This window comes from Dryobates pubescens, chromosome 31, assembly GCF_014839835.1.
Source record: "Dryobates pubescens isolate bDryPub1 chromosome 31, bDryPub1.pri, whole genome shotgun sequence".
NCBI classification, from domain to species: Eukaryota; Metazoa; Chordata; class Aves; order Piciformes; family Picidae; genus Dryobates; species Dryobates pubescens.
Window position 1 is genome coordinate 9,035,303 of NC_071642.1, and position 21,855 is coordinate 9,057,157.

Consider the following 21,855-nt stretch of genomic DNA (forward strand, 5'->3'; position numbering starts at 1 on the left):
AGATCAACCCCCACCTGGCTACAACCTCCCTTCAGGGAGTTGGAGAGAGCAAGAAGGTCTCCCCTGAGCCTCCTCTTCTGCAGGCTAAGCAACCCCAGCTCCCTCAGCCTCTCCTCCCAGGGCTGTGCTCCAGGCCTCTCTGTCAGTATGTGAGGGGTGGGGGCCAAGTGGAGGGGGCCAAGCTCCTTTTGGTGGTGCACAGTAATGAGACAAGGCCCAATGGATACAAACTTGAACAGAGAAGGCTCCACCTCACCATGAGGAGAAACATCTTTGGTGTGAGGCTGCTGGAGGCCTGGAGCAGGCTGCCCAGAGAGGTTGTGGAGTCTCCTGCTCTGCAGACTTTCCAGCCCCACCTGGCTGTGCTCCTGTGTGGCCTGGCCCTGGGTCACCCTGCTCTGGCAGGGGGTTGGACTGGATGAGCTCTGGAGGTCCCTTCCAACCTCTACCATTCTGTATCTCAGGACATCCAAGCACAGCACCCTCCTGGTGCAGGACCAGCTCCAATTCCCAGCCAGCTGGGCAGCAGCCCCACAAAAGCAGCAGCTGCCCTCCCCCCTGCAGAGCAAGTACACACAACTGCTTCACCCAGCTAAGGCCTGCTCCTGCTGCCAGAGGGAAGCAGTGCTGGGGGCTGTGGCTGCCTCCTGCCTGGAGGTGTTCAGGGCCAGGCTGGCTGAGGCCTTGAGCAGGCTGGGCTGCTGGGATGTGTCCCTGCCCAGGGCAGGGGCTTGGAGACCACACTCCTGGAGCAGGCTGCCCAGAGAGGTTGTGGAGTCTCCTCTGAACAATTTCAAAACCCACCTGGATGTGTTCCTGGGTGACCCTGCCCTGGGAAGGGGTTGGACTGGATGCTCCCTGGAGGTCCCTTCCAACCCAAAGCACACTGGGATTCTGTGAAGCCATGCAACAAAGGTAGATTCTATGCTCACCTCGTTTCCATTGGTACCAACAGCAGCTCTGAGAGCAGAGAAGGTCACAAGCCCACAGTGCTCCCATCTCACACAGGCAGAGCATGGCAGACAGCTCCACACACAAGGGGGATCCCTGCACCCCCAGGGCTCTGTGCACACACCAGGGGGGGCTGCAGCCCCTGAATGCCACACTCACAGAACCCCCAGAGCTCCACAGGCACAAGGGTGAGCTACACACACACAGGGGGGTCCTGCACCCCCAGAGCTCTCAAGGTCTTGGCCTGAGGCTCTGCCCTCAACCCCCAACACCAGCTGCTGGAATCTGTCCCCACAGTGAGCTGGCAGGAAGGTGGTCTCCAGAGAGTACACTTGAGAGGAGCACCACAGTTCACAGGTCCCACTGGCTCAGGAGAAGAGGAGTTCCCACTGCTGGCCAGCACCAATCTGTCAGCAGCTCCATGCTGAGCACAGCCTGCCCAGCATCTGCCTCAGCTTTGTGCTGGGTACAGGCAACTGCTGCACAACTGACCTGGGGCAGGGGGTAGGGAAAAAACCCAGGCACAAAGACCTCTCCAGAGTGCTCTGCACACACCAAACACACACCATGAGGGCAAAGACCCACAGCCAACACTGCAGCAAAGCCTGAGGTGTGCAGGGGAAGCTCTGCTTTTGGCAGCTCCTCTCACTAGTGACTGGGGAAAGCAGCTCACAGCTCCACCAGAGGCCCTCACCACCACCACAGAGACTTCAGCACAACACCCAGCACATGGACCTGCTGGAGAGGAGGCACCAAGATAAGCAGAGGGCTGGAGAACCTCCCCTATGGGCCAGGCTGGGAGAGTTGGGGCTGTTCAGCTGGAGAAGAGAAGGCTCCAGGGAGACCTCAGAGCAGCCTTCCAGTACCTGAAGGGCTCCAGGAGAGCTGGGGAGGGACTTTGGATGAGGGCTGGGAGTGACAGGACGAGGGACAATGGCTGTGAGCTGGGAGAGGGGAGACTGAGACTGGAGGAAGAAATTGTTGACGATGAGGGTGGGGAGAGCCTGGCACAGGCTGCCCAGCGAGGCTGTGGCTGCCTCCTGCCTGGAGGTGCTGAAGGCCAGGCTGGATGAGGCCCTGAGCAGCCTGTGCTGGGGGGAGGTGTCCCTGCCCATGGCAGGGGGGTGGTTGATCTTTGAGGTCCCTTCCAAGCCAACCCATTCCATGCATCTATGAATCCAGGAGGGCAAGGAGCACTCCTCAGGTGACACAGAGGCTCCAGCTCCTGCAGAGCTGGCAGGGCAGGCTCTCCAGAAGCGTGAGGCAGGCCCACAGGCAGCCCTGCACAGATTTGCCAGAGCCAAGTCCTAATGTGATTATCCAACATTACCAACATCATTACAGGGCCCTTGCTTAGTGTCATTCTGCAATATCTAGGCCATGAGAAGACAGATTTAGATGTGCAGGCTCCACCCTCTCCTGGGCACACGTGAAGCAGGCAGGATGCCACAGCTGAGGCTGGTGGGGCAGCAACAGCCACCAGGGCCCAAGCTGGGCAGCAGGACACCACCAGCCAGAGCAGCACAGCCCTCAGCAATCCTTACTTGAGGAGGGCAAGGCTTGGCTGGCTTTTGAGGGTGAGCATTCAGGTTACCAGCTGTGACTCACCACCACAGGCAGCCCCAGGATGTTTATATAACCACAGGCAGTTGCCCTGCATGGATGCCATGGAGGAAGCTTCAAATGCCTCTTCCTCACCCCCTCCTAGGGTTCATTTGGATAGCTCTCATTTAATGCTGTTCAGCTGCATTTCTCTGCATCTTCCAGCATCTTTAAGAGCCTTTCCTCAATCCTTCCCCTTCAACTCCCTGCCAGCTCAAGAAAAGGGAAGCTGTAAATCAGAATACAGCAGAGAAAGGAGGGAAGAGAAAAAGGAGAAGAGGGGGGAAGGAAAGGAAATTCATCTCTGCCATGCAACATCCTATTAGAAGCATAACACACTCAGTGGGCAAGATCCAAACCATGCAGGAACTCTGCATTTCCCTTTCCAAAGCTCTGCTGCAAGGGCAGCAGTGGCTTGGCATCCCACCCTGCCTGCCAGAGCAGTCAGAGCACAGCCTGGATACCTTCATTTCAGGGTATTAAAGCCTCCCAGCATTTGTGACAGCAATCTCATCCCAAACAGCAGCTGAGCAGAGGCTGAGGAAGCTGCTGGCCTCCCCAGCTGAGGTGCTCACGTGGGGAGAGCTGCTGGGCATGTGCTCAGCTCCACAGCCCTCAGCATCCAGCTCAGCTCTTCCCTGACAGGCAGACCTGGGAACCCAGAGCTGGTGGAGCAGCACTTTATTACTATGCAGCAAGATACTCTGCCTCCAAGTAGATTACTTGGCAAACAGACTCAATCCCTCTCCATTGTGCCTATTTTAGTCCTTGAACTTCCACTGTTAAGGCTGAAACAACCCAAAAAAAAAAAGAGAGAGAGAAATTATTGGCTGATGAATAACTCCCAGCTTGAATGGAGAAAATAATAAAGCCATCATTTGTTTAGTGATCAATCAGCCCTCTCTGAAGCACATCTCAGCTGCTGTTCCCCCAAGCAGCTGCTAACAGCATCCCAGACCTCCCTCCTCTCCAGTGAAAGATCAGCAGTGGCACAAACGTGCTGCAGAGCACAACCGGCTTGGAGTGAGGATGAGTGGAACTGCAAAGCCAGCAAGAAGCTGCAGCAGCGGCAGGCAGGCAGCTGAAGAGCTTCCCTGGAACAGCGAGGGAGTGGTGAATCACCTCGGCAGGAGGGAAAGCACAGCTCCGGAGCACACCGCAGGGGGTAAGCTGGAGGGGCAGGGGAAGCAGAAAGCAAGATCCAGCTTGGCCTAAAACTAGTTTGTAAGTGGGCTTGCAGGCAAGAGGGGCTTACAGGGGACCCCGAGCGCTATGGCAACAGCAAACTCCTCTTGGGAAGCAATTATGCAAGGATTCAAAGAGCTCATGGCAACAGCCAAGTTTGAGATGTGGGATTGATTGCTATGGCAGCACCCAGACGGCCCCAGCGCACACAGGAGCCTGAGAGAACCCCTCGAGAGCACAGGAGGAGCTTCAGCTTACAGCTGACACCAGACCCAAAGAGCTGCCAGCAGTGCAGGGAGGTCTGCTTCAAACAGCTGCTTCTGCTTCAACCCAGGCCTCAGCTTTGCCAGGGCTTCCATGCACCAAGTACAAGGAGACAGCAGTGCTGCCTCACAGGAGCACACAACCTAAGGGCTACAAAACACTCCTCTGGCCCAGGAGATGCTGATGGAACCTTGCAGTGCTGCCTCACAGGAGCACACAACCTCAGGGCTACAAAACACTCCTCTGGCCCAGGAGATGCTGATGGAACCTTGCAGTGCTGCCTCACAGGAGCACACAACCTCAGGGCTACAAAACACTCCTCTGGCCCAGGAGATGCTGATGGAACCCTGCAGTGCTGCCTCACAGGAGCACACAACCTAAGGGCTACAAAACACTCCTCTGGCCCAGGAGATGCTGATGGAACCTTGCAGTGCTGCCTCACAGGAGCACACAACCTCAGGGCTACAAAACACTCCTCTGGCCCAGGAGATGCTGATGGAACCTTGCAGTGCTGCCTCACAGGAGCACACAACCTCAGGGCTACAAAACACTCCTCTGGCCCAGGAGATGCTGATGGAACCCTGAAGACAGCACTGAACTCAACTCCTCCCTGCACACCAAGCACAGAGAGGTAACTGCTGGCCCTCCAGAGAGGGAACTCAGGCCACTGGGGATGGTGAGGAGCACACAGCAGCCATCCTTCAGCCAAGGGAAACACTGATTGTAGCAAGGCTTTGAGGGTCTCCACATCTGCAGGGGTGAGGAAGGAGAGCTATGAGCACACATGTGCCTGGCTGGTCCAGGGGTCCAGGACCTGCAGCCCTGTGACAGCTGCCTACAAGCCTCAGCAGCACTGGAGATGGGATGCTCACCTCAGCTGCCCTGCCACCACTGCTCAGGGGCCCATCTTGGATGGATTCTATCAGCACTTCCAGCCTGCCCCACAGCAGAAAGCTCCCAAAGGTACAACCTAAGTGCCTCCTTATCAAGTTGAAAACAAAAGCCTGAGGTAGGAAACCACCATCTGGCCCACTCCAGAAATAGCACCGCTTCCAGTTCCAGAGGCTCCAGTGGCTCTTTAATCCTCTCATGTCCTGGGAGTGCTGGGGGAGCAAGGCTGAGAGTGCTCCCTGGGGGCTCTGCACACCAGCAGACCCTCAGCACGTTCTGGGTGGCAATCAGCCCCAAGATCAGGATGGAGCTGGGCATGGCCCTGCTGACTGCAGAGGATGCTGGACCTTCAGAGGTCCCTTCCAACCCAGACCATTCTGTGATTCTACAGCAGCCTGCCCTGAGCACGGGGGTCTCCCCCCTCCCTCCCCTCCCCCTGAGCAGGGGGGTCTCCCTCTCCCCCTCCCCTCCCCTCCCCCTGAGCAGGGGGGGTCTCCCCCTCCCCTCCCCCTGAGCAGGGGGGTCTCCCCCCTCCCTCCCCTCCCCCTGAGCAGGGGGGGTCTCCCCCCTCCCTCCCCTCCCCCTGAGCAGGGGGGGTCTCCCCCCTCCCTCCCCTCCCCCTGAGCAGGGGGGTCTCCCCCCTCCCCTCTCCTCCCCCGGAGCAGGGGGGTCTCCCCAGGCAGCAGCAGCACATGAAGGGCTTTCAGCACCACACACAAGGTCTGGGCCTCAGCAGGCACAGCCAGGGGCAGCCAGGCTCATCCCAGGAGCAGGGCCAGCCTTTGTTCCACGGCTGCAGGAGGTGACAGGGGCCCTGCCCCACGCTCAGAGCTCCTCACTGCTCTGGTGCCATGAATATTGATGGCAGCCTGGTTAGAGCACCGGCCAAGGGCTCCCATTTGCATTGCACACCAGGCTCCAGCACTGCCTCTCTGCAGGGCCCTGATCAACTCACTACATCTTCATGAGCTTCAGTTTCCTGTTTGTAGGACGAGCCTTCCTTCCAGCAGCTGCTTGCTTGGCAGGGAAGGGGAAGAGCCACACAGAGCCACAAGCTGGGTGCCCCTACAAGGGGGAGGCCTTCACATGTGTGGAGTGCAGGCACAGCCCAACAGCTCAACCCACAGCTGGCAGCAGGGCACAGAAACGGAGGGGCAAGCTGCTGAGTTCACCCACTAACTGCAAAGCAACAAGTGAAGGACAAAAGGCAGGCTCTGACTTTCAGCAGAACTTTTCTTGCCAGGAACACACAGTCAGGGCCCCCCAGGGCAGAGCTTGAGACAAGCCTGTGCTGTCCCCTCCCTGCCTGTGCTGTCCCCTCCCTCACCCTTTGTCACCCCACAAGCCACCCCCCGGTGCTCCTCGGGGCACTTCTATTCCCTTACAAACACAAGCAATAAAACAGAACACAAGGGCCAGCAGGATCTCACCAGGAGTCTGCTTCTTGTGCCACTTCCCACTCACTAACTTGTGGCAGGGCTGCAGCGAGCACACAGCCCAAGAGCCGAGCTCAGAGCTCTGAGCAGTGCAGGCAGCACCTGGAGTCCCCAGGGAATATTCCAGGCACGTCCCCTGCTCCCCACCAGCACGCTGCTGGCACTCCCCACACTGCAAGAGGGACACAAGGCACAGAGGTGAATAGAATGGAATTAACCAGGTTGGAAAAGACCTTCAAGATCAAGTCCAACCTATCACCCAACACCACCTGATCAACTAACCCATGGCACCAAGGGCCTCATCCAGTCTTTTCCTAAACACCTCCAGGGATGGTTACTCCACCACCTCCCTGGGCAGCACATCCCAATGGCAAATCTCTCTCTCTGTGAAGAATTTCTTCCTAACCTCCAGCCTAAACCTCCCCTGGCACAGCTTGAGATTGTGTCCTCTTGTTCTGGTGCTGGCTGCCTGGGAGAAGAAACCAACCTCTGCCTGGCTACAACCTCCCTTCAGGGAGTTGTAGAGAGCAGCAAGAATAGAATAGAATAAACCAGGTTGGAAGAGACCTTCAAGATCATTGAGTCCAACCCATCAACCAATCTAACACCACCTAATCAACCAAACCATGGCACCAAGCACCCCATCAAGCCTCCTCCTGAACACCTCCAGTGATGGTGACTCCACCACCTCCCTGGGCAGCACATTCCAAAGGGCAATCACTCTCTGTGTGAAGAACTTCTTCCTAACCTCCAGCCTAAACCTCCCCTGGCACAGCCTGAGGCTGTGTCCTCTTGTTCTGGTGCTGCTTGCCTGGGAGAAGAGACCAACTCCCTCCTGGCTACAACCTCCCTTCAGGGGGTTGGAGAGGGCAATGAGGTCTCCCCTGAGCCTCCTCTTCTCCAGACTAAGCAACCCCAGCTCCCTCAGCCTCTCCTCACAGGGCTGTGCTCCAGACCCCTCCCCAGCCTTGTTGCCCTTCTCTGGACACCTTCCAGCAGCTCAACCTCCTTCCTAAACTGAGGGGCCCAGAACTGGACACAGGACTCAAGGTGTGGCCTAACCAGTGCAGTGTACAGGGGCAGAATGACCTCCCTGCTCCTGCTGGCCACACTGTTCCTGATGCAGGCCAGGATGCCACTGGTGTTGGGGAATGTCAGCAGGAACCTCCCCTGTAGGCTGCAGGACTCCAGACATTGAAGCACGGAATGGCAGGGATTGGAAAGGACCTCTGCAGCTCACAGCCTGGCAGGGGCCAGAAGGCACCTCTGCAGCTCATCCAGTCCAAGCCCTGCCCAACAGGATCACCCAGGGCAGGGCACACAGGAAAGCATCCAGGTGGCTCTTGAAAGCCTCCAGCAAAGGAGGCTCCACAACCACTCTGGGCAGCCTGCTTCAGGCCAGCAGCCTCACACCAAAGAAGTTTCTCCTCACGTTGGAGGTGGAACTCCTGGACTCCTGTGTGTGCCTCTTGCCCCTCATGCTGTCACAGGGCACCGATGAGGAGAGCCTGACCCCTTCCCCTTGCCCCCCACCCCTCATGTTTATAAACATCAGTCAGATTCCCTCTCAGCCTCCTCTTCTCCAGGCTGAACAGCCCCAGGCCTCTCAGCCTTAGTCAAAGCAACAGAGATCCTACAGAAAAGGACTTCTGAGCCACCCATGCTTCCCTCTGCTCATCTCCTTCCCTCCCCAGCTCTCCTGGAGCCCCTTCAGGTACTGGAAGGCTCCTCTGTGGTCTCCCTGGAGCCTTCTCTCCTCCAGGCCAAAGAGCCCCAACTCTCCCAGGCTGTCCCCACCGGGACATGAAGCAGTAGGTCTGCACATCCACGCTGCTCTCACCTCAGCACAGGTTATTTGTGCTCATTTAAGGACTTGCAAACGTTTTGCAAGTCTGAGTGCTCCATCACTCACTGCTGCAACATGTGAGTAGCTGCCAGGCAAGACCCAGGAAAGCAGCAAAGCCACAAAACCAGAGGCAGCCCAGCAAGCCAAGGGCTCCTCTTGCTTGCTCTGGTGCTTTGAGCAGAAGCTGGTGTGCAGGGAAGGCCCAGATGCCACAGCATGCAGCCCAGAGAGCTCTGCACTTCCCCCAGCCAAGCTCCAGGCTTCTTTGCTGCTGCCATCAGAGCTGTGCAGCAAGAGCATGTCAGCCCTGCAAGCATCATTTACCTCACAGGAGTGACAGAGCCAGAGCCCCAGACATCCATCATCTGGGCAGAGAGGCTCAGCAGCACACACATTTCACCATCACCTCCCCTGAGCAGCAGGCCAGAAGCTTCAGAAGTTCACAGAGGCATGTTTTGGAGTCACCTCCCTGTTACAGCCCCCCAAGCACCTAACAGGGAGCAAACCCAGCGTGTTCCTAACAGGGAACAGACAAAGGTCAGCTCTACCTGTTCCCAGCACTGCCCCAGCCAGCTTCCAGCTCAGCTGAGGGCTGGATGTACAGGCAGGCAGAGGCTGTGCTGGGGGAACTCAGCTGCTGGTGCCTTGCTTTATTTTTAATCTATGAGCTCACCCAGCACTGCTCTGGAATTTGTTTCTGCAAAAGCATGAAGCAAACCAGATGCTCTCAGCATCTTCTTCCAGCAGAGTCCTTCATGCAGTGCTGTGACACATGGCCCAGGGGCTCCATGGCAGCACAGGGGGGGCTCCATGGCAGCAGGGGCTCTGCCACAGAGCAGGCTGAACTCAGGGCCCAGCACACCTGTGCCAGCAGCAGAGCCTGCTGAGAGGGAGAGCACAGCCTGCAGCCCCTGCACTCCCCCTGCACAGCCAGGGATCGCTCCCTAGCTTGGCCACACACTCTCTGCACTGCCTCACCTGCCCAGCTCAGTGCATCACTGCCCAGCAGCCCTAAGCACATCCCCTGCCAGGGCCCAGATACTCTGGCAAGGGCAGGGAGAGCTCCTCACCTCAGAGGAGCTGCCTCAGCTCTCCTCTGCTTTCCTCCCACTACCTCATGCTGTAGGCAGCTAACAAGAACCTCCTGTGCACGCAGGGGCAATCCCTGGGGCTCCCACATCAGGAGCAAAGGGAAGTTTCCATAAGCAGAGAAACCACAGAAACATTCAGCTTGGAAGAGACCCTCAGGATCACCAGTCCCAAGCACTGACCTCACTCTGCAAGGGTCACCCCTGAACGACACCCAAACCACCTGCAGACTGATTAGAAGCCACAAACCAGAGACAGTTACCTTGCAACTGTCTTTCACTGAGGCCCTTCCAAATCTTCTCCTTGTGCCTGTAAACCACCACCAGTGCTGCTCCTCCATTCACACAATGCCAGCAGCAGATGCAAGGAGGGGTGTTGGCAGCACAGCATGGCCACAAGGACGTCCTGAGCTGCTCCCCCCCAAGGACAGCATCCTTGGGACACTTACCTGTTCAGCTACCTCTGCTGATCAAAAGGGAGCTCCCCTGTAAACAGCCTTTGCCTGTGGCATGTTCCTTCTCAGAGGCTGCCTGTGTGCTTCCACAGGTAGCACAGCAGCAAGCACTTACTTGGTACAAATGAAGGCCAACTGGTTGTGACCTTCCAGAAGAGCAGCAGCAAGTCCTGCAGCTGCCAGGCTGCTGCTCCAACAGGCACAGCCTCAGCCTGTCCAAATCACTGGGAAAGAGTCACCTTCAAAGGAAGCAGCTTCCAGCCCCAGTGCAGTGTGCAGCACTGAGTCACTCCTGACCCCTCAGCAGCCATGGTTAACGTGCTGGGCAAGCTCAGAGGGCAGCGAGTGCTAAACCCAAAGTGGATTCCAGCCTGCCTTGGGCACATTTGTAGCTTGCCACCCGCTCCCCTCCACTGCTGATGAGCTCCTGTGCAAAGGGGAGAAGGCCCAGGGAGAGCATGCTGGCAGAGCATGTTCCCCTCAGACCCACAATGGCATCGCTGGTGGTGCAGCCAGAGTCAGTAACCTCCTCAGACACAGCCACCAGAGCACAGCTGCAAGGCCAGGCTTAGTTAGACCCCAGCCAGAGCTTTCTTCTGCTGACACCTTCATGCAGGATTGCTGGAATTAGACCCTGCTTTGTTGTCCCACGAAGGCTCTGTGCTGGGAAGATGCCTGCAGAGAGCTCATCCTCCCCTGACCCCCCGGGGCTGGCAGCGCGGTGGGAGCCGACGCAGCTCTTGCGCAAGCCCCCAGCCAGCCCCGGGCACCACCCCGGCCCTGCTCCCCCCCCCTCTTGTGCACAGCTTGCAGGCCAGGCCAGGCAGGGGGAGCCTCTGGGCCACACAACCCCCTGCCCTGCCTTCCCTTCCCACTCCCACCTGGGCACACAGCACACGCTCTGCCCTGTGCTGCTAAAGCACCAAAGCTCTTGAGACACCTCAGCGCTCACCACACCGCTCCCCTCGGGCTCTCCACCAGCGTGCCTGCCCTGTGCATCCACTACAGCCCACACAGTGCTCTGCCCACAGCCTACCCAGCAGTGCAGAGCACAGGGGACATGCTCTGCCTCACACAAGGCACAGGAAAAGCAGTGGAGGGGGCACACACATGAATCACATGGCTCCTTCCAGGAGGAGAAAGAGTGCAGTTCCTAATCCAAATGGCACTGCTCAGCAGCTGGCACTGGGCAGAAGCTAGAAAGCAGTAATTAGACTGGAGATGAGGAAGGAAGGTTGCCCAGGGAGGCTGTGGCTGCCTCCTCCCTGGAAGTGTTCAAGGCCAGGCTGGCTGAGGCCTTGAGCAGCCTGGGCTGGTGGGAGGTATCCCTGCCCATGGCAGGGGCTTGGAGCTGGATGAGCTTTGAGCTCCCTTCCAGCCCAAAGCACTCTGTGAATCTATGGATTGGTAAAATGTACTTCAAAGTGATGTCTTGAACCCAACCACACTGGAATGGGATTGAGAATGCCATCAGTCTGCAACACTGACCTCCAGAGGGGTTTGTGCTGAAGTGAAGTAGCCTCAGAAGCAGCTCAGGTGTAGTTCTAGTGGCTTCAGGTTACAATGCTGCACAGTCCAGGGACAGAGGGTGCTGAGGGGAAGCCAGGCAGGGGCCAACAGAAGCCCTCTGCAATCAGCCCCACCACACCTTCAGGCAGCACAGGGGCCACCTTGCCCCACTTCACAGCCTTACCAAGCTCCTCAGAGCCGTGGGGGCCTGCAGGTCTGCCAAAGGAAATCACAATGAAACCTTCCCAAGGCCTCCATCTGCCCAAACCAGAGTGAAAAGCAGAGCTGGTAAGTTGGAGCTGCTCCTGCCTGGCTTTTGAACGCCTGCCCTTGGAGGCTGTGACAGACAGGCTGGCCAGCAGCACACCCAGGCATGCACCAGAAACACTCAGAGCTGACCTGGCAGCCACTAAAGCCCAAGCCCCTGGCTGCCACAGCTCAAGGGGACGAGACTGCAAGCAGCACCTGCAGGAAAAGGCTGCCAGCTGAAGAAGGGCCTTGTCACAGGCCTGAGGAAACACAGCTGGGGGCTCTGGCTGGAAGGAGACCAAAGACCAGCTCAGACATCCCACCACCAGCCTCACACCTGGGTCAGTGCAGCACCCTCTGGCAAAACTGCAAGCACAGAGCTCATCAGATTGGCCAGAAGGTCAGTGACAGCCTGGGCTGCCTCTAAAGCAGTGTGGCCAGCAGCTGGAGGGAGGTCATCCTGCCCCTCTGCTCTGGGGAAACCTCACCTGGAGCACCACATCCAGGTCTGGAGCCCTCAGTACTGGAAGGACATGGACCTGATGGAGAGAGTCCAGAGCAGGCCACAAAAATGACTGGGGGTTGGAGCAGCTCTGCTGTGGGGACAGGCTGAGGGAGCTGGGGGTGTCCAGCCTGGAGAAGAGAAGGCTGCAGGGAGACCCAACAGTGACCTTCTAGTACCTGAAGGGGGCTACATGAAGGCTGCAGAGGGACTGCTCCCAAAGGCCTGCAGGGATAGGACCAGGGGCAGTGGTTTGAAATGAGAGCAGAGCAGATTGAGATTGGATGCGAGGAACAAGTTCTGCCCCAGGAGGCTGCTGGAACCCTGCAGCAGGTTGCCCAGGGAGGTGGTTGAAGGCCCACCCCTGGGGATATTCAAGGTCAGGCTGGACAGGGCTCTGGGCAGCCTGATCTAGGGGAGGATGTCCCTGCTGGGTGCAGGGGGGTTGGACTGGAGGAGCTCTGGAGATCTCTTCCAGCCCAGGCTACTCTGTGATTCTGGGGAAACTCCTTTCCCTGGAGGGGCTGCTGGGGCAGTCCTGACCCTTGCTGGGCTAGCTCAGAGGAGCTCTGGGCAACCTGATCTAGTGGAGGATGCTGGGCTAGCTCAGAGGAGCACATGGGGCTTGTGGTACTGTGCCACACAGGCAGCATGCCACAAACTCCTTGGATGTTCTGACTGCTAAGTGTTCCTGCTGCCTTGCCCCTCAGCACAGGGACACCTTCCTCCTGATGGCTCCAGGCAGGAGGCTGGGCTGGGGGTTTTTTGGTGGGGGGATTTCCCCCCCCTACATACAGGCAGAAATAATAAGCAGCACCCAATGTGCTCACCCTGTTTGGGTTCCTTTTCCCAAGCACAGCAGTAAGACAGCAGCCTGAGTCACCAACACAAGCACAGCTCCCCAAAGCCCAGACACCTCAACAGCCAGCCCCCAGCCCCCTCAGCCCAGACTGCAACTCCACCACGATGCTCCTGGGTTTAACCACGGCCCTGCAGAGCTCTCAGGCCAGCAGTGCTGACCTCCCACAGCAGCTAATCCTCAGGGAAACAGGGAGGGGAATTTTTCAAGAGATTATTTGTGCTATTATAAGGATCAGAGCAAGACAAAGTCTCAGCTAAGAATCACCTCTCGCAATATACTGCCTGTAAACAAACAAACACTGATTCACCAGCAGGGTGACACCACAGACAGCCACTCAGGCTCCTCCTGGGTTCTTCCCATCCACTTCCTCCCAGCAGGAAGGAATGTGAATGGTGCCACAGCCAGCTGGCAGCCAGGCACCAGTGGTGTGCCCCAAGGATCAGAGCTGGGCCCCATGCTCTGTAACATCTTCATTGATGAGCTGGATGAGGGCATTGAGTCCATCATCAGTAAGTTTGCAGATGACACCAAGCTGGGGGCAGATGTTGATCACTTAGAGGGTGGGAAGAGCTCTGCAGAGGGACCTGGACAGGCTGGACAGAGTCCAAGGGCAGGAGATTGAACACATCCAAGTGACAGGTTCTGCACATTGGCCACAGCAACCCCAGGCAGTGCTACAGGCTGGGGGCAGAGTGGCTGAGAGCAGCCAGGCAGAGAGGGACCTGGGGGTGCTGGTTGATGGTAGGCTGAACATGAGCCTGCAGTGTGCCCAGGCAGCCAGGAGGGCCAATGGCATCCTGGCCTGCATCAGGAACAGTGTGGCCAGCAGGAACAGGGAGGTCATTCTGCCCCTGTACACTGCACTGGTTAGGCCACACCTTGAGTCCTGTGTCCAGTTCTGGGCTCCTCAGTTTAGGAAGGAGGTTGAGCTGCTGGAAGGTGTCCAGAGAAGGGCAACAAAGCTGGGGAGGGGTCTGGAGCACAGCCCTGTGAGGAGAGGCTGAGGGAGCTGGGGTTGCTTAGCCTGCAGAAGAGGAGGCTCAGGGGAGACCTCATTGCTCTCTCCAACCCCCTGAAGGGAGGTTGTAGCCAGGTGGGGGTTGGTCTCTTCTCCCAGGCACCCAGCACCAGAACAAGAGGACACAGTCTCAGGCTGCACCAGGTGGGGTTCAGGCTGGATGTTAGGAAGAAGTTCTACACAGAGTGATTGCCCATTGGAATGGGCTGCCTGGAGAGGTGGTGGAGTCACCATCCCTGGAGGTGTTCATGAGGAGACTTGAGGGGGTGCTTGGTGCCATGGGTTAGTTGATCAGGTGGTGCTGGGTGATAGGTTGGACTCAATGATCTTGAAGGTCTCTTCCAACCTGGTCTATTCTATTTCCTGTTCTCTTCCCCTCTCAGAGGAGTGAGCATCCAGACAACTATTTCCACAGGGGTGTATATGCTGGGGAATCTACCCAGGAGACTGTGAGCACATGCAGACATCTGGCACACCCTGGGGCTCCTGCAGGGGAGGCCCAGCCTGGCCAGGCACCTTCAGCAGGGTTGCTCAGCAGAATTGAGGGTGACCAAGTCACAGCTCTGACAGACCAAGGTAAAACCCAACACTTCCTAAGTTCTGGTTCAACCAGCTCCTCAGGCTTGCAGTCTCCCCCACACCATCCATCAGCATTTCAGAGACTCTGGCTTTTTGGGTTCCCCTCCCCCCTCTCATTTGTTTTCTGGGCTGCACCAAAACACAGGCCTGGCCTCTCCTTAAAGCAAGGGAGATGAGAGATGTTTCCTTTCCAGACAGGATACTCCTCCTCCAAAGTGCTTCCCTAGGGACTTTTCCTTTTAGCAGAAACAGCCAAGACTTCACAAGTTGCCTTTTCCACACTGCTGAACAACCAAAATTCACTGCAGATACAAAACAAACTTTTCCAGCTGAGGACTCAGACGTCAGCAGGGCAGAGACCAGGTTGCCAGAGAGCTGCCCAGGTCTCCAGCTGAGTCAGGCAGAAAGGCTGCTCAGCAGCCCTGGGGAGCTCTCAGAGCCTCACCAAAAGGCCAGGAGCGTGCAAAGCTGCAGCACCTCTGACCCACGCTGACTCCCCAGGTGCCCCACCAAGGCAATGGCACTTCCAGCAAAGCCTCCAAGCCACCTTGCTCTTGTCCTCTTGGAGGCTTTGCTCACCACACAGAGCAAGCTCAGACTTCCCACCCCAGGGATCACACTATCACCAAGGTTGGAAGAGACCTCAAAGATCATCAAGCCCAGCCTGTCCCCACAGACCTCATGACTAAACCATGGCACCAAGTGCCACATCCAATCCCCTCTTGAACACCTCCAGGGATGGTCACTCCACCACCTCCCTGGGCAGCACATCCCAATGGCTAACAGCTCTCTCTGGGAAGAACTTTCTCCTCACCTCCAGACTAAACTTCCCCTGGCACAGCTTGAGACTGTGTCCTCTTGTTCTGGTGCTGGTTGCCTGGGAGAAGAGACCAACCCCCTCCTGGCTACAACCTCCCTTCAGGGAGTTGTAGACAGCAAGAAGGTCACCCCTGAGCCTCCTCTTCTCCAGGCTGAGCAACCCCAGCTCCCTCAGCCTCTCCTCATAGGGCTGTGCTCCAGACCCCTCCCCAGCCTTGTTGCCCTTGTGTGAGGAACAACCCCCTTAGCCTCACAGCTTGCTGAGGAAGGGAGCACAGCCCCTGCTCCACAGCACCTCACTGAGCCTGTGTACACAACTCTAAGAGCTGCAGCCAGACCATCCCAGGGGCCAGCCAAGAAGCCTGGAGTTATGGGGAAAAGCCTCTCACAAGCAGCACTGCTCCACAACAGTGAGGTACAGAGGGGAGAAACCTCTCTTGCACAGCCTGGGCTGCCACCTCCCAGCCTCAGTGCCTGGAGCTGAAGCACAGGCTCACCTCCTGCTGCTGTCAGCACCAGGGCAGAACCTGCCAACGGATTATTCATCAGCAAAAACAGCCTCTGCTTTGCCTTGTCACCAGGATGAGGCCAACCTGCATTAAAAAAAGCCTCTGACAGCTCCTCAGGTTTAGCTCACTCAGTTCCTAAGCTCCTAGGGCCAAAAGGGCCCTGGAAACACCAGGCAAGGCAAAGCCATATTGCAGGCTCTGAGTCAGGCAAGCAAATCATTCTGGGTTACTAGCTGAAGGACTGGCTTTGGGGTTGCTCTCAGCTCAGCATGCAAAAAGCTATCAGAAACCCCATCTGAAAGATGGTCCCAGACCTGCTTCCCCGCTCCCTGCGGTGGCTCTCTGCAAACCTGAAGGCACAGAGCGTACACAGAGTCCCTTTCCCGTTTTAGGGCTATTTCTGTGAAAGCCAACACGGGGCCTCCCACTCAGCTCTCACACAGCAGCTCCCCTCTGCTTAGCAATTACAAGGGCCAAACAAAACACTGTTTTGACTGAAACTGCAAAGGATGCTGTGCAAGAGAGGGCCAGGAGCGGGTCCAAAGAGGCCTCCCTGAAGGTCGAGGCTAAGGTTACCCAGCCAGAGCCATTCCAGAGGTTCCTCAGAGCCCAAACAAACGCAGTGTAAAACGATAGTCACAGCAGCAGTGCTGGCTGCAATTAAAACAATACCACCAGCAGCTTGCTGCCCCACCAGGGCTGTACACGTAGAGAGTTTTATAATCCCTGCTGCTCCTTTGTAGTTCTTTAATTGTCTTGTTTCGGGGGGGGAAAAAACCCCAACAAACCACTAAAAGAAGCAACTGGGATTACTGCTTCCCCTGCAAAGCCCTCAGCCCAGATCACAGCCAGCTCGACTCAGCCTATGTGCATGATACAGCTACAAGGGATTTACTCCAAGTCTCTCATCCTCTCTGCTTAAGGTAGGAAAGGAGGCAACCAACTGAAGACAAAGTTAAGAGTGAAGGCCTCTGCCTGCTTTATTTACAGCACCTCGAGCTGCACCAAACCCCTGACAGACAGCTCTGGGTTTGTCTGGGGTTTTTTTTTCCCCTTTTAAAATAACTCCCAGTTGAAGGAAGGTGAAGAAACAACCAACTCCTGCAATCATCTGCCTTTCCCAAGCGCTTCAGGAAAACACCAAACCCAACCCGACCCAGCAAGCCCGCCCCGGGTTTGCACACCGGGAGCCCAAAAATGTCAGCTCGCAGATGGCCCTGGCCGGCAGCTCCGCCAAGGACAAAGCGTGCGGGACCGGGGAGCGCGGGGGAGGCACACGGCCGAGGCCTCCCCCTCCAGCCCCGCCAGGAAAACAGGCAGCGGCGGCAGAGCGCTCCGCGAAAGGCACCGGGCTCCTACCTTCCGCCAACACCTCGTCCACCGTCACCTGGTGGCGGCCGATGCTGAAGACCCGACCGATGTAGCCGCTGCCGGGGCCGCTGCTGCTGCCGCCGCCGCCGCTGGTGCCCGACCCAGGGCCAGAGCCAGCCTGCTCCCGACGCGAGTCGAAAAACTTCTTCATTTCTCAGGAGACAGCGGCAGCGGCTGCCCGCTTGTGGGGGCGATGCTGTTTTTAAGGTCCCGAGCCCCCTTCCTTGTGGCGCTCGGCTGAGGGGGGCCCGGGGCCGCCCGCCTGGCGGGGCCGAGCGGAGCCGGCGCGGCGCTCTCCGGGGGACTCACGCCTGCAAAACCGCAGCGGGGACAGCGGGAAGGCGAAGGCCTGGCCGCCGCAGCCCCCTCAGGGGAGCCCCGACTGATAGGGCCCCTGACAGGGCCCCCTGCCCGGTACCTCTCTGCGGGCGGGGGCTGCCTCCTCCATGCACCCGCGCAGCGGCACCCGGGGCCGGCCGGCCTTGCCGCAGCCCCACCGGCTTGCCCGCGGCGAGTCACGGCGGGGGCCGCCTGCGCTCAGGGCCCGGGGCCCGCATCGTTGCTTGGCGGAGCTCCCGGCGGCCACCGAGCCCGTCAGGGACCGACCCCAGCGCCGCCGCCCCCAGCCGGCCCCATCCGACCAGGAAATGGGCTGGCACAGGAAGTCCCGGCGGGAGCACCGCCCCCGGCAGCGCCGGCAGCCCGGCCGGGCCGCCCCTCGCAGCACCGCCACCGGCGGCGGAGACGCCGGAGAGCGCCGCCGCCACTGCCTCGCCCCAGGGCGCGGCGGAGAGACCCAAGCGCTGCGGCGGGCGGCGGGGGCGGGCGGGCGGAAGGGCAGGCGGAATGGCGGCCGCGGCCCGGCCGCGCAGGGCACGCTGGGTAGCGGCGAGTGCCGCTCAGCGAGCGGCGGGAACTACAACTCCCGGCATGCAGCGCGGCACGGCCAGCGCGGGCGGGGGGCGCGGGCTCGGCGGGGCCGTGCGGCAGGCCTCGCTGCCAGGGGGTCTCTCGCAGCACCCCCAGCGGCTCCGGCGGGGCCGCGGAGGGAGCCGTGGGCCGCAGCCTCCCCGCCCCGTGAGGGGTGGCCGCAGCAATCCTGCCAGCGAGGGGCCGCGGCCCGCGCCCGGCCCTGGCGGCTTGCGTTTACTCTCCAGGCTCTGCGCTTAAACTTGGCACTTCCCTACCAGCATTACACGAGCGCCAGGCTGCGGCATCCTGGCCTTGAGCTGAGGTGCCAGGCTTGTCCTCACACGGGGCCTGCTGGCGCCCGGTGCCAGAGCCTCCGAGAAGACTCAGGCTGCGGGCGGCCCCAGCCCTGCACACAGGCTGAGGGCTCTGAACCCGGCAGCAGCTTCTGTGAAGCCTGCGCCTCGGATTTGCAATTAAGTTCCACCTTCCTTTACTATTAAGTGCCACCTTTCCTCACTGCTAAGTTCCACCTTTCTCCTCCTCCTCACCCCAGCAGCTCATGCAGCTCGCAGTGAGAGGCTGGCAGGCAGGGCTGTGACTCCTCTGAGGAGCACAAAGCACTTGGGGCAGGCTTCAGAAGGGTTTTTACTTCGGCTCAAACTCCTGAAATTTCCTTTTAAATGCACTTTGGGTTCTTTTCAGCCTCTTTTTTCCCTTGGGGAATCAGGAGATTTCTTCCCAGCTTATAGCATCTGCACCAGCTGGCTTCCATTCTGTTCTGTTCTATTCTATTCTGTTCTGTTCTGTTCTGTTCAAATCTATTCTATTCTAGTCTGTTCTATTCTATTCCTGTTCTGTTCAAATCTATTCTATTCTGTTCTGTTCTATTCTATTCTATTTCTAGTCTAGTCTATTTTATTTCTATTCTACTCTATTCTGTTCTATTCTATTCTATTCTATTCTATTCTATTCCTATTCTAGTCTAGTCTACTCTATTCCTGTTCTGTTCTGGTCTAGTCTAGTCTATTCCTGTTCTGTTCTAACCTATTCTGTTCTATTCTATTCTATTCCAATTCTAGTCTATTCTATACTGTTTCTATTCTATTCTATTCCTATTCTATTCTATTCTATACTGTTTTGTTTCTATTACTATTCTATTCTATACTGTTTTGTTTCTATTCTATTCTGTTCTGTTCTGTTCTATTCTATTCCATTCTACTCTATTCTATTCTATTCTGTTCTCTCCATGAAGAGGGAAGGCCAGAGCTGGGATTTTGGACAGCAGAAGGAAACATTAAAATGGCAAAAATTATTTTTCTCAGCCTGAGACAGAGAGTACAGAACCCTGAGGAGCTGCCAGAGTCATCCTCCATGCCAGCACTGCCCTCCTCCCTCCCCACTGGACGGGGCAGAGGAGGAAAGCAGCACACGCTCCCATTTCCCCCATGCCTCTTCTGTCCTGTCTGGCATCCTGCTGCCCCAGGGGGACAGGCTGGGCAAGCTCTGCTTCCTGTGGGACAGCAAAAAGATTGCCCCTTTGCAGTGCCCTTCTTCTTGCCATGGGCTTCCAGCAATGCCAGCAAGACTGCATCAGCAGCCCTGTAGGCAGCACTAATTGTTTTCCTTCCCCCAGTGTCTGAGGCTTTTAAGAGGCATGAGGCTCCCAGGATGGTCAGGTCACATTGATGCTGGGAATGTTCAGCACAGAATTAAAAGTGCCTCACTGCAGCTGCTTTTCTGCTGAGCCACCAGGCCTCTTCCCTGTGGCTATTGGAGCAGCTCTTCCACCAGCCACCTGTGCTTAGCAAGAACTAAAGGGCAAGGGACAAGAGGATGAGGACAGATTCTTGTCAGTGGTGCCCAGTGACAGGACAAGGGGAACAAACTGGAACTTGGGAGGTTTCACCTGAGGATGAGGAGAAACTTGTTTGGTGTGAGGGTGCTGGGGCCTGGAGCAGGCTGCCCAGAGAGGTTGAGAGGGCTTTAAACTAGGCCATGGCCAGGGACACCTCACACCACAGCAGGTTGCTCACAGCCACATCCAGCCTGGCCTTCAAAACCTCCAGGGGTGAGGCTTCCACCACCTCCCTGGGCAACCTGTGCCAGTTTCCAAAACTGAACACCAGAGCTGAGTGCCAGGGGCCAATGCCCTCCCTGCTGCTGCTGGGCACAGCATTGCTGATCCCAGCCAGGAGGCCTTTGGCTTTCTTGGCCACCTGGCTGGATCCCATTCAGCTGCTTGTCCATCAGCACCCCCAGGTCCCTTCCTGCCAGCAGCTTTCCAGCCACACTGCCCCAGGCCTGCAGCACTGCTTGGGGTGATTGTGCCCCAAGTGCAGGCCCTGGCACTTGGCCTTGTTGAAGCTCCTCCTGTTAACGTTGGCCATGGATCCAATCAATGCAAGTCCCTCTGCAGAGCCTCCCTGCCCTGTACAGATCAAACTGCTGCCAGCTGAGGCTAGGAGAAAAAAAAACCTCCCCCCCCCCAAAAGATAACAGCACATGTCCCAAGGTGGAGAGAAGAGAGAGAGCTTTGGCTGTGCACTGCCTAAAAACGAGAAACACAGGAAAATGGAATGGAATAACAGATTACAATACCCTGGGACCATCTGCCCAGCCCCCTGGGACTCTCTAGCCTCTGGTTTGTATCAATTAACTCTTCATTTCCCTTAGCCTACAACACATGGCAGGGCTTCAGTCCTCTGATCATCCTTGTGGCCCTTCTCTGGACACTTTCCAGCCTGTCCATGTATTTTCTCTTTCTTTGGTTGGGTTTTGTTGCACAGCAGTGACCAAAGCTGTAGGCAGTGCTCCAGGTGTGGTCTGAGCAGTTCACAGTATCACAGTATCACCAAGGTTGGAAGAGACCTCAAAGATCATCGAGTCCAAGCTGTCACCACAGACCTCATGACTAGACCATGGCACCAAGTGCCACATCCAATCCCCTCTGGAACACCTCCAGGGATGGGGACTCCTCCACCTCTCTGGGCAGCACATCCCAATGACAAATGACTCTCTGGGAAGAACTTTCTCCTCATCTCAAGCCTAAACCTCCCCTGGAGCAGCTTGAGAGCTCTGAGTGGAGTGGGCCAATGACCAGAGTGCATCAAGGAAAGTGTGGCCAGCAGGACTAGGGAGGCTCTTCTCCCCATCTGCTCTGCTGTGATGAGACCACAGCTGCAATCCTGTGTCCAGTTTGGGGCTCCCCAGACAGAGACCCGCTGGAGAGAGTCTAACAGAGCCAAGAGGATGCTCAGGGGACTTGAGCATCTCCCCTGTGGAGAGAGACTGAGAGCCCTGGGGCTGTTTGGTCTGGAGAAGAGAAGGCTGAGAGGGGATCTGATCAATATCAATATCTGAGGGGTGGGTGTTAAGTGGAGGGGGCCAAGGTCTTTTTGGGGGTGCACAGCAGTAAGACAAGGAACTGCAGCTTCAAGCCTGAACACAGAAGGTTCCACCTCAACATGGGGAGAAATTTCATTGGTGTGAGGGAGACAGAGCCCTGGAGCAGGCTGCCCAGAGAGTTTGTGGAGTCTCCTGCTCTGGAGACTTTTCCAAACCCATCTGGATGTGTTCCTGTGCAGACTCCCCTGAGTGACCCTGCTCTGGCAGGGCCTTGGGCTGATCTCTGGGCTGATCTCTGGAGGTCCCTTCCAACTTCTAACATTCTTGATTCTGTGATTCTTTATCCCTGTTGGTAATGAGTAGGATGATGAGCTTTTTATCTCTGCTGGTAATGCCCTTCTTGATGCAACCCAGCATTCTGTTGGCTTTCTTCACCTCTGCAGCTCACTGTTCACTCAGGTT

At 57.4% G+C, this 21,855-nt stretch overlaps 1 protein-coding gene across 1 annotated transcript in view; it reads right to left on the reverse strand.

Moving 5' to 3' along the window:
• The window catches only part of AAK1 (AP2 associated kinase 1), a 90,954-nt gene extending 73,150 nt beyond the window's left edge, over window positions 1-17,804 (reverse strand). The window contains exon 1 of the mRNA XM_054174918.1: window positions 17,125-17,804. Within this exon, the coding sequence (XP_054030893.1) occupies window positions 17,125-17,287 (163 nt within the window). The 5' untranslated portion in view covers window positions 17,288-17,804. The remainder of the gene's footprint in view (window positions 1-17,124) is intronic.
• Between the last annotated feature and the right edge of the window lie 4,051 nt (window positions 17,805-21,855).